The sequence below is a fragment of the Uranotaenia lowii genome, chromosome 1 (genome assembly GCF_029784155.1).
Source record: "Uranotaenia lowii strain MFRU-FL chromosome 1, ASM2978415v1, whole genome shotgun sequence".
Classification (NCBI taxonomy): Eukaryota; Metazoa; Arthropoda; class Insecta; order Diptera; family Culicidae; genus Uranotaenia; species Uranotaenia lowii.
Genome location: NC_073691.1, coordinates 159308816 through 159321740, shown reverse-complemented (window position 1 = coordinate 159321740; position 12925 = coordinate 159308816). Strand labels below are relative to the sequence as shown.

At 40.4% G+C, this 12925-nt stretch overlaps 1 protein-coding gene across 2 annotated transcripts in view; it reads right to left on the bottom strand.

Moving 5' to 3' along the window:
• LOC129740682 (homeobox protein Nkx-2.1) overlaps nt 1-12925 on the bottom strand; it is a 124252-nt gene that overhangs the window by 57748 nt on the left and 53579 nt on the right. For both annotated transcript variants that reach the window (XM_055732443.1, XM_055732442.1), the window contains exon 4: nt 6952-7047. In XM_055732443.1, coding sequence (XP_055588418.1) covers nt 6952-7047 — 96 coding nt within the window. The remainder of the gene's footprint in view (nt 1-6951; nt 7048-12925) is intronic.

Genomic DNA, 12925 nt, shown 5'->3' with positions numbered 1-12925 from the left:
TGGTAACCTTGGCCGCAACTACACAAATTGCTGCTAGCAATATTCAAACGATAGAGTACCGCGTCTAAGGAATAATGATTGGACATGAGACGGGAAAATATACGAATAAAATCTCGACTCAGGTCCAATCTATTAAACCAGGATTTAAGGCTTACCCTTGGGATAATCGAGTGCAGCCACCGACCCAACTCATCCTCGTCCCATTTGCGCTGCCAGTTGACAAGAGAGTTTCTTCGAACTAAAAAGTAAAATTCGTTGAAGGCGATTTCACGCTGATACGTGTCACCTTCCATCGCCCCCACCTTTGCCAGAGAGTCTGCCTTCTCATTACCCTCTATCGAGCAATGGGAGGGAACCCAAACAAAGGTGATGGTAAAGCGACGTTTTGATAAAGCACTCAAACTATCCCGTATCTTCTCGAAGAAGTAAGGCGAGTGCTTTCCCGGTTTTATTGAGTGAATTGCTTGAACAGAACTCAGACTATCCGTTACAATAAAGTAGTTCCCAACTGGCCTTGAAGCGATACTGTCCAAAGCCCAATGAATTGCTGCTAACTCTGCTATATACACAGAGCATGGTGACTCGAGGCTGTAAGAGGCGCTAGATATTTCATTGAACACTCCAAATCCTGTTGATTCCTCTATAAGTGATCCATCAGTAAAGTACATTTTATCAGCATCGACGTGTCTATATTTAGCTTCGAAAATTCTTGGAATCAGAAGTGGACGATGCGGATCCGGGATTTCACGAATTTCCTGCTGCATAGACAAATCAAACTGGACAGAAGAATTATCGTAGTCTGGGCTACAAACACGAGCTGGAGAATACGGAGAAGGGTTAACCTGCATTGACATGAGGACATGGTATATAGACATAAATCTGGTTTGAAAATTTTGCTCAAGAAGCCTTTCAAAATTTACAATCACCAATGGGTTCATGACCTCACACCTGATGAGGAACCGGAGTGATAATAAATTGAATCGATCTTTAAGTGGGAGTATTCCTGCCAAAACTTCGAGACTCATGTTATGCGTTGAGGGCATACAGCCCAAAGCGATGCGGAGACAACGGTATTGGATACGCTCGAGTTTGATGAGGTGAGTTTTGGCAGCTGACTGGAAACAGAAGCTTCCATATTCCATCACTGAGAGAATGGTTGTTCGATACAATTTTAAAAGATCTTCTGGATGGGCTCCCCACCAGGTGCCAGTGATTGATCGGAGAAAATTGATTCTTTGTTGGCATTTTCCTTTCAGGTACTCAATGTGGGCCCTCCAGGTACATTTGGAATCAAACCAAACCCCAAGATACTTAAAACACCTCGATTGAGTGATCGTTCTGCCCAGGAGTTGAAGTTTAGGTTGAGCAGGTCTACGTTTCTTAGAGAAAACAACCATCTCCGTTTTCTGTGGAGAAAACTCAATCCCAAGCCCCAAAGCCCAGGTTGATAATCTGTTTAAAGTATCTTGTAAAGGTCTGTGCAGATGAAACTCAGTAGATCCTGTGACAGACACCACGCCGTCATCTGCAAGTTGTCTTAGAGTGCAGCCTTCAGAGAGACAACTGTCGATGTCACTTACGTAAAAGTTGTACAAAAGTGGACTCAAACATGAACCCTGCGGAAGGCCCATGTAAGAGATTCTTCTAACTGCAATATCTCCGTGAGCAAAGTTCAGATGTTTCTCACAAAGCAAGCTGTATAAGATGTTGTTCAAAAGAGGAGGCAGACCCCGGGAGTGCAACTTGTCTGACAAAACCTCTATTGAGACAGCATCAAAAGCTCCCTTTATGTCTAGAAACACTGAAGCCATTTGCTCACGTTTTGCGTACGCCATTTGTATCTCTGAAGACAGCAAAGCAAGACAATCGTTTGTCCCTTTGCCCCTTCGAAACCCAAATTGAGTATCTGACAGGAGGCCATTTGTTTCTACCCATTTATCCAAACGAAACAAAATCATTTTCTCCATCAATTTGCGTATACAAGACAACATCGCTATTGGACGGTACGAATTGGGATCAGACGCTGGTTTTCCGGGCTTTTGGATAGCAATGACTCTCACTTGTCTCCACTCTTGGGGAACAATGTTATGCTCCAAGAATTGATTAAATAAATTTAACAAGCGAAATTTTGCGGCATCCGGAAGGTTTTTCAACAAGTTAAACTTGATTTTATCAATTCCCGGAGCTGAATTGTTGCAAGAGAGGAGAGCAATTGAAAATTCGACCATCGAAAAGCAGGAATCCAGACCACACCTATCTGGAGGCACATTCCGGATTATTTTTTGTACTGGTGCAGAATCTGGACAGACTTTCCGTGCGAAGTTGAATATCCATCTATGCGAATATTCCTCACTTTCATTCGTAGATGATCGATTACGCATGCTTCGTGCCACTTTCCATAAGGTACTCAATGATGTTTCACGTGATAAACCACCCACAAAATTCCTCCAATACGCTTTCTTTTTCCCTTTGATCAATTTTTTGAACTGATTTTCAAGGGAAACATATGCATTAAAAAGAACGAGAGTTCCATGTTTTCGAAAATCTTTGAATGCTTTTGATTTGTCCTTATGCAGTTTGGAACACTGCTGGTCCCACCATGGGTTTGGAGGCCTTCGAGGAACTGATGAATCTGGGATGGGTTTTGTTTGTGCGCAAAGTGCACTTTCATGTATCAGACGTGAAAGAAAGTGGTACTCCTCTAAAGGAGGTAAAATATTCATAGATTCGATGGATGTTGTTATTTCGTCCGAATATTTTTTCCAGTCGATGTGTCTTGTAAGGTCATATGCCATATATGTAGAATTTGAATTGCTGAACCCCTTTGGTGATTGTAATTTTGATTGGCAAGTGGTCACTACCATTGGGATCAGGGATTACCTTCCACTGGCAATCCAATGATAGTGAATTTGAGCAGAGTGAGAGGTCAATTGCACTTGGTCTTGCAGGAGGTTTAGTACTCGTGTTTTTTCACCCGTGTTCAAAACTGTTAAATTGAAACTGTCACAGATATCATAGATAAGAGTAGAACGACAATCGTCAATTTGTTCTCCCCAGACAGTTCCATGTGAATTGAAATCACCCAGGATCAACCTTGGTTCAGGCAAAACTGAACACAGGTCCTCAAGGTGACTTCGATTCACTGCAACTCTCTGAGGCCAGTACAAACTGACAACGCATAAGTCCCTTCCTCTTATAGTTGTATGACATGCAACAGCTTCAATTCCTCCCGATAAAGGGAGGTTGATTCTAAAGAAGGAATGGCGCTTGCTGATTCCCAAAAGCACCCCTCCATACGAATCGTCGCGGTCTAGACGTATGACATTAAAATCGTGGAATGTGATGTTAGATTGAGAAGAAAGCCAAGTTTCGGATAACGCAAAAATATCGCAACTAATTTCATGAAGAAGGAATTTGAACGGATCCAGTTTAGGAATAATACTACGACAATTCCACTGTAAAACAGTGATATCTCCGACCTCTTGGTTTAAATTAGCCATCGAGAGAGATAAACACTGAAATGAGGGGCCAAGTTTGCATCAATTGCTTCAAAAATGTCTTCACTACAGGAAGCATTGCACTAACAATACCTTTGATGGATTCAGAGATGTTAAAAAACGAGAAAATACCGTTTAGGATGTCTGTCAACTTAAACAGTCCCGGCTGGGAAGATGAATCAGACGAAACCTCATTAGTTATGGGGGCCTTTGAGGTCCCTGCTGGTGTTGGATCGATTTGTGGTGAAAAGATCGTGCGGAATCCAGGGGGAGTTTGATTTTTTTGTTTTGCAGCAATAGATTTTTTAGGGGGGCTTATTGGAGGACTTATTGTAGGGATCTTTTTGGGAATCTTGGGTGTCTTTGATGTTGTTTTTACACGTTTTCGGGAGTTCGCAACAAAAATAAATGGGTTGTCTTCATCAGTCGTCTCTTCGTTGTCAACTGGCAACACAGAAAAAATGTTACTCGAATGCGGTTGGGCCAGTGGAGAAGCGCTCTTTAAGATAGAGGCATAAGAACGTCTTGATCGTTCTTTTAAAGAGCGCTTCTGTTTATCCCAGCGACTCTTAAATGCCTCGCACGAGGAGATCTCATGAGGTGAGCCCCCGCAATAGACACATTTCTGCTCTATTGCTGAGCACGCTCCAGCCCCATGAATCTCCCCGCATTGGGGACAGCGTGGCTTATTGCAACAGTGCGACGCTGTGTGCCCCAACTTGATGCAATTTTTACAATCCATGGGTCGAGGCACAAAGAGTCGCACAGGAAGCCTTAAAACTCCGTCAATCAAGACGAAGTGAGGGAGGGCGGTACCCGCGAAGGTAACACGAAATGAGTCTGAAGGTGAGTACACTTTGACTCCGTTTACGACGTTGGCAGTTCTGAGTTGTCGGCAGTCCAAGATTTCGACCGAAGCCGAATCAAGGCTCTTAAACTTACCAACGCCGTTGGATTTCACGTAATCAGCCTCCAGACTCATCTCTGTGATCACGCCCTCAATCTCTACGTCCCGAGACGGGATGTAGACGTGATACTCAAGGTTTATAAAATTACTGGCAACAATATCGTTTGCAGCTTTCGAATTAGCCACAAGAACACGCAGCTTATTTGGACGTAATTTTGTAACACTGGTTACAGAGGGCCACCTCGCCAGATCTTTGGTGATCTGTACCACATTAAGAGGTTTGCCGTTCTTTTTGGGCCGGATGAAAACCACCCAAGGTCCAGCGGAAGATGAACTGTCAGCATATTTTCGGAGCCGGGTTGTGCCACTCTTCAATGCTAAAGATGAAGAATTATCGTCCATTTGAGAATCATTTACATTTGAGGGACCAGCAGCATCTGGATCCTCCAGATGCTCCTCATCCTCGTAGACGACATTCCCATCACTACCAGTTGAGGGGTGAGACCCCCCGCCTTCGCTCATATTTCTCAACGGGGACACGAATGCCCTCCGCGTTGAAAATATGAGCGAAGCACAAAATTGTCAAAATTTAAATAAAAAGGGAAAAAATAGACCAAGAAAAGAGAAAAAAGAAAGAAGAATTAACTCACAATTTTTAAGCACTTCTGGGGCTATTGTTTTATTTAGCCTTCGTTTACTGCACCAACCACGTGGTCCTCCGTCGAAACAAGATGGATGTCGATCGATGGGTAATCAATATCTGGGCCGTTCTGTCTCACCCGGTTACAGCAATCAAATCCGAATCCACCGAGCAACCGCCCTAACGGGGTCCAAATTCCGGATAAACAGGGCGAAGGGAGACGTCTTTAAATGTAGTGATGGCCTTGACAGATGATGGAGATGGTGATGGAAAACAATGGCTGTTGTACGTTTATGCCGATTGTTTTTGCATACAAAACACAGCACCAACCGAACCAGCAGGAATGAAAATAATTCCGCGTGAGACCATTAAACTTCACTTGGTTCACTCCGACTTAGCGAGAAAAAAAAAAAAAAAAAAGCTTGACGTACGGTTCTGGATAACGTTGGAAAAAAACCTTATTTAGAATCGTTTGATAATTATTACTGTTACTGTTTTGATAAAAGATTACTCTTCAAAAAACTGTAATATTAACAGTTTGGTTGTCTGATTACGTTTTCCAATAGCGGTTTCTGGACGTTATTTAAACTGTTTGTAGTACAGTTCCTCCATATAAAAGTTTTAACAGTTTTAAACAGTAACATAACTTAACGCCATATTCAACAGACCGTCGTTTTGGAATTCAAGATAAGTGCAATGTTTTTTATGGTTTCAGGTATCATTTTCTAAAAGTTTTTTTACGCTGTTTCTTATCGTTTTATAACTACTACAGGAACTGTTGTGTTACAATATTTTCGTATTCGGGTAGTTTAATCGATAATAATGTTCGGTTCAGATGATATTTATATGGTGTTTTCCATGTAAACTGTAGGTCAGCCAAAATTCTGCTTGTCACAGTGCACAAATCGAGACTCCTACAGTACCTGTATTCCATCTTTATTTATGCAACTTAAGCAGAATTTGTAGTGACCTAAAGAATCCTGAGTTTTTCATCATGGTGACCTGAATTTTGACAAAACCACATGGCATCCCTGGGACCAATCCAATAAAGTCCAGATCGTACCGAAGGAGATTAATCTGCCAAATTGTCCTCAAGCGAGATCGATTGAAACTTTTTGGGCCCTTACCAAATCATTTTTAAGAAAACATTTAAAGCCTATCGATACTATTGCAAACTTCGCAAAAAACTGAAAAAAGTGGTCAAAATTATCGCAAGAATCATAGCATTTATCGCAAAGAAGACTATAGAGAACATAAAATTGAAAAAAAAAGGTTTGCTCGTAAATTGGGTTTATATGTTCATTTTAAAACGTGCCTAGACCTAATGCAACACCTAATATAAAGCTAAAAAAAATTGGTATTGATTTTTTCAAAAGGGCGCCCGCTCCAAATGTAAACAAATTGAGTTATTTATCTACTGGATGAAAAATTACGCTCAAATGTCTAGATGGATGATTTGTGTTCGAGACATTAAGAAAATTAAAGTAATATTTTTGCGGGGCGCTTATGGAGCTGTCAAACTTTAAACGCGATTTTCTCGAAATAGTGATGTTGGGGCATTCGCTCTTTACTAAAATCGATATCAAAATGATAAAACCCATCCAAGTTTCAAAAGTGTTTTGAAAAATGATTTTTCCACCACAGATATTAACTCAAGCAGCAAAGAAACGGTTCCAAAAAAAATTTGAAACCTTGTAACCATTATCGATTGGCTTGAGAAGATTATTTGACGCAGAAGCCAATCCCACAATCTCACAGAAGGAAGAATGACCCCCCAAGGAAGCCCTTCAAGAGTGGTCGTTCCGCGTTGATAGTTGCTTGTGTTTGTGTTAGGACGGAGTGATGACGACAGAAAAAGGAAGCGTTCCAGCAATGAAAAAATAAAAATAAATAAAATGGAAGCTTACCTGGGTGGGTGTGAGATGTATTAAACTGGCTAAGTGTTCCCGTTCGGGCGCAGACAGGTACTTTTGTTGTTTGAATCTTCGCTCCAGTTCGTACACCTGAAAACAAAAATGGAACGAACGAACGGGTCCAAAGTTAATAAAATTGAAATTGAATTCCGCTGGCTCGAGCGGAATCTGTGCTGATATTTCGAGGGTTGCCCCGTGATGAGGGGATATAAACTTATTGGTTCCTAGGAAGGACGTATATGTTTGTGCGCATTTTCAAAATTTACAGAGAAAATGGTGGATGCCTGTCGCGTCGCAGGAAAAGCAATAAAGAACATATTTTCCGGCTTCGATTAGCAAACTGGTCGAGGCTAAAGGACGAGGCAGTTGTGGGGATCAGAGAGCATGGATCCATAATAGCTTCAACGTTCCACGGTCTGTTATTCCGTCAGAGAGTTTTCGCCCTTTGCCTGGTGGTTGTGAGTCAATGCGGTGAATTCTCGGATGTTGCAACCAATACCAAAACCGAATCATACCGGAACCTTTCTCCCGCGGACCCCCGGCATTATTGCAGGTTCTGCCAGCCGGTGAAAACCAACCCAGAGAGGGGAAACGAGGCGACGATACCGATGACGATGACGACGACGCGACTCCGGAGTCGAGACGTAACGTTGCTGGTTGCTTTCTTGCTATATTAGTTTGCTGATGAAACTTGGCATTTCATCTCAAGTGCTTTGTAAATAGATATTCCTCGTTTGAGTGTATTTTTTCGGACCAACTTTTTTGTTTATATAAATGTTTCTTCACCATACCAGCCAGCCAGGGAGCTTCAGTCGTAAAGCAGCAACAGAATCCAGTAGCCTTACTTATACGGTCTGGTTGAGCTACTGCTGCTAGGTAAGCACAGAACCCTAGCAGGAAAACACTAACCCAGAGAATCATTGCCGGAGGATCCAGAACAAATCTAGGCGTTGGGTCCCAGGAGTCTAGTTGAATCCAGAGAACAATCAAAGGAGCGACAGAAAATTGTTGTTTTTGGAAATTTCAATTTAAGAATGAGATTTTGATGCGATAAAAATTGACAAATCGTTTTTTAGCAAATAATACATGGGATAACTGCAAAATATGGGGTTTTTCTAAAAGATTAATAAAGTTTTTTTTTGTGGTAAACCGTATCAGTGCTTGTAGGACTACTTTCGAGAAAATAAGTATATAAATCTCAATTATCTTCTACAAGATATCAAAATGTATGTAGGTACAGTATGACAAAGGTGTCAAAACACCTTTAAAATACTTACTTACCCTTATAAAACCAGTTGGCGATGAAGACTCTCATTGCACAGTGGTGCAGAACATCAATCTAGCTGTACGAAATTAATAGCGCCCAGAGATGAAGAGATTTGATGTCTTCAGCAACATTGTTCAGTTTTACATACACTGAAAATCGAAAATACCCAAACTTGAGAACTGCCACCCGCCAAACCTAAGTTCAAGATTGACAACTTAAGTTTGTGAAAAAATCACAGCTTGCCAGTAAACCAAACTTGTCCTTCAAGCGAAGAACTGTTTTTTGGGGGGTTTTTGTTGTAAGCGCATCTGATTCTGTTACCTCCATCGTGGCAGATTTAGGTTTGGGGGGTAAGTTCAAAGCGAAGAACTGTTTTTTTTTGGGGGATAACTTTTATTCCCGCTTCATTCGCAGAAAGTCTCACATATACGATGATGTAGCTGCCTCTCTCAACAACTCTCCGGTGGTCGAGCGGTTAGCATCCTGAGATGGTAATCGCAAAGCCATTGCAGGTATGGGTGTGATTCCTGAACCTGGCGATATTTTTTTTTTATTTTGATTTCCATTTTATTGTGGTATCAGATTTTGGGGGATGAGTTCTCCTTTAAGAGCTTAGCTTTGAGCTATGCCACCAACAGCCAAACCTGTAGGGAGGGAGTTTCATTCGGGTTGGCGGGGAAAGTTCTCAAGTTTGGGTATTTTCGAGGTTCAGTGTAGAGCATAATCCATTATCAAAGTTTTTGCCGAGGGGACCACCGATAGTCAGATAAAAATGCTAACTTTTTCGTTCTTCAAATTAGGGCTTTGATGTCTTGGACAAAGTTGTGTATCTGATCAAAATACATAAGTTTGTCGAATATGTCAAAGTCCTGTCACATTACCCTCAGAAGTTACAGTCAAAGTAAATAAAAGCTCTTGAAAAAACAGTTTTTTGAACCTAACACTTTGTAGATTGGATATAGTGGTTCGCTGTCTTTGGAACAAAGTTGAAACAAGCCACGATCTCTAATTGTCTCATACTCAAGACTCGTCTATTGAAAAGTGCACATTTTCGCAACACCCCTTTTTGTGATTATTTTTGATGATAAGCGCAACCATTTCCATTTGAAATTAGCGGGGAAATCGGTGGAACTAGTAGAGATCTGAATGATTGAAAATGCTTTTTTCTTATTAAAAAAAAAACACTTTTAGTAGAAAAATCGTAACGTTAACTATACAATATCAAAATTAGCTTCCCAGCAAACATTTTTGTAAGTATATTTCTCAACAACTTTGTTATACGTTTCATATACATTACAGAATGATCGTATGACACACGAAAAAACAGCATTTACCTACCAAAGTGGAGGCAATATACATACAAATTTTCAACTTCTGGCTAAAGCGATAAGAGTATACGATTTCGACACCACATTCATACATACTGAAAGAATGCAAGAGAGAACAAGTTTTTTCTCTCAACGCATGCGAACTGTTGCCAGCGACAATATTTGCTGCCTGTGTCATTGGGCAATTCTTGCAAATACACCATCTAATTTTTAGCAATCTGGTTGCACTGCTGGTCGCAAAGAGAACAACAAAGCTGTTCTCTCTTTTGACCCACGCGGGAGAAAGCACAGGAACGAATTCGTCTTCAAAATCTGCAAACATGGCGGACTTTTTATCATATCCGATTTAAACCATTTAATACGACTTCGAGTAACGATTTTTACGACATTTTACTTGCGTTAGTTGGAATTACGATTCGCAGTAACGTTTTTAATGACTTGAGTTATCATTTTTGATGCGATTTCATGTTTGCTGGGTTACTACTATAAGTAACAAAACTTCTTAGTTTATCGTTTAAGGTTTGATAAGAAATTAATACAGTCGTTAGCTTTAATAAGATTGTGATTTGAATAATCTTTATAAAGAAAATGAGTTCGAGGGACTGATGCTAATGTGCCTGCTTTTTCAGAATTTGTCTGATTTTCGAGGCTTAACCTGGTAAGCCATAGTGTAACACTTCGACAGAAATTTCCGTTACTAGATGTATCCTCACTTTTATTTCACAGGTCCCTGAATATTGAGAAAAAAAAAAATTGACAACCCTGCTTCCGAGTGCAATCCTCTATAGCTGATCATGCTCCTCTCGTTATCTGAGTTTGCACAAGCTGTGAGCGAGTCCAAAAGCAAGTGTGAGATCTTTCGCAGCTCGGAGAAAGAAAGAGAATTCTAGCCAAGAGCGCCGAGTTGGCCCTGCTGAAAAGAATAAAGCTTGCTCATTACCCTTACACAGATTTCCAAAAGAATTACAGCAAATCGGAGTGAAATTGGAGTGAAGGCTATTGCTTTCTCTGTCCAACACACGAGAAATCGTACACCAGGATTGCGAGCGCGCCCAACGCCCATACTTTGTTCGCTCTCGGATTTCTCCTGTACACTCTTCATCAGCACATGGGAATGCTCTTTTATGTGTTGGCGATCTCACTTTTGTTAGTTGTGCGAATAATCTCTCTCCGCACAATTTGGACAACTTGGGCCTAGTCCACACTCGGCAACTTGAACTGCGATTTCGGTTGATGAAACTTGTTCACATTTTGATTGCTGAAAGTCTCCCATACTTGCCGGGAGACTTGAGACATGCATCTCACCGTCTAGTTCTAAATCGGTTATCTAAAAATCTTTAGATAGCCGTTTGAATCGATTGAAGGCTTTGAGGACACCAGAAATAAGAAGAAATTGAGATCTAATCGGCTACGAAAAACCTTGACAAAAAATTTATATAGAGAAAATAGGCTAGCTTCTAGAAACATTTCAACTGAAAATTGTGTCACACTGTCAGTTAGTCTGGAAGAATGCAATGCAGATTAAGAAAATATCCTTGAAAAAATCGATAGAATCGACAGAAAAGTTGATTTCGAAAAGCAACATTGTTCCTTACACGACTTTCTACCACCACTTTCACTTTCATGAATATTAAAAAAAAGTTTTTCGTCAAATCTTTTAACATGTTTAGCATTTTATGCAACAAAAACTCATATACAAACACTGCGATACTAAATTAATAACGTAAAAACTATAGAATTTAGACAAAACGTGTCTTCATTGAAGACTCTTCAGCAAAGATCCTCATCAAATAATGACATTTTCCCAATGTTGAAATGTAAGAGCGTGTCTAGAAAACAGTTTTCCACCTATAACTCTATTGAATGATTTTATACTTAAGTGGTTTGTTCTAAGCACTTTTATCAAATCAATATGCGCATCTCTTTTGTCTTAGACAGCTAATATCTATCTGGAAGTTTTCGTTAGTTAGAAGGCTCTTTCTAAGAAAAAATATATTTTTTTAAACTGCCATATCTCAGATTGAGCAAACTAAAAAATTTACAAAGACAGCGCTCTGCCACGAGGATAACTCATCTCGAATCAGAGATGAAATAGTCATGAGTCCTTAAAAACTTACATTGCTCTCGTTGCAGAATGATTCTTTCTCGCTAAAATCAAACTACAATCACTGACCATACTGACTGGACACTCGATTTCGTTTGTTGGATAATTTTTCCAACACTACGCAATATCGATTCCAGAGTGCGCATCGATCGATTTGAAGAAAAGCTATCCCAGTTAGAAAGTTCCACCCAACTTTCGAAAAAAATAGGCAATTCAGACGATAAAAGCGGGCTTAAAATGTACATTTTTCCTACAAGGCATTTGTATCGGAAAAATGGTAGGTTCGCCACCTACCGTCGATATTGCGAACCAGCTAAATTTGACGAAAAAAATTAGCCAGAAAATGATAGAATTTTGGTTCTAAGTGTCCTGTCAGTATGATCAGTGCTACAATGATGCTATGAAGAGTTTAACTCTCAAAGCATCAGAATGTGTCCTTATGTAAGTTTCGGATAAACTCGGCATAAGTTTACAACTATAAGGACAAAATTCAGAGGTCGTTCAGGCCGGTTCGAATTTAAAAGTGAGTCCGATCGGTAGCCGAAAAATATGATCGACGAACGCATCGGGGCTTGGCTGAACGTGATATTTCACAAAGAAAATTTAGGAATTTTAAATGTTCCATGTTTTATTGCAGTATCATATCCAGATTAGAAAATCAACAGGCTTTATGTACATAAGTCTCGGTGCTTATAGCTTGAAAACATTCAATGGTAAATAGGCGTCAGGAGAGTTCTACCTTATTTCGACAAGCAACATAATTCAGCAGCAATTAAATCACGTACAAAGCGGTCGAATTGTATTTTCTACAATATCTTAGGCCAGGTTTACGGTGGTTCAATATTAACGAACTCAACTGACGAAAACAAAAAAAAATGCTACTACTACGGGAGCTCTCAAGGCTTTGAGCAAAGAAAGGCATAACCTTAGGGTGCACATACAAAGTCAATGCGTAGGGCAGAAGATAAAAATTGAAGGGAAAATCCACTGACGTTACCGGCTGAATGGTTTGTCCAGCATCCAACCTGGTATCCATGGCATCATCGGTTGACATTCACTCTGACAGTCTCATAATTCGCTTGTTTTCCTAGCAGTAGCAGCAATAGAAGGCTCTGGTGGAATTAGAGGTCGTCTCAGGGTTTACCTACTTTGTTTTTTCCTTCTTTCTACCAAGCGTATAGCCGAGCAAAGCAAACCGATAAAACACATTAAATTCAAAGGTGGACACGGAAAATGACGACGTAACAAACTCCCGGATTGCTCCGTTCG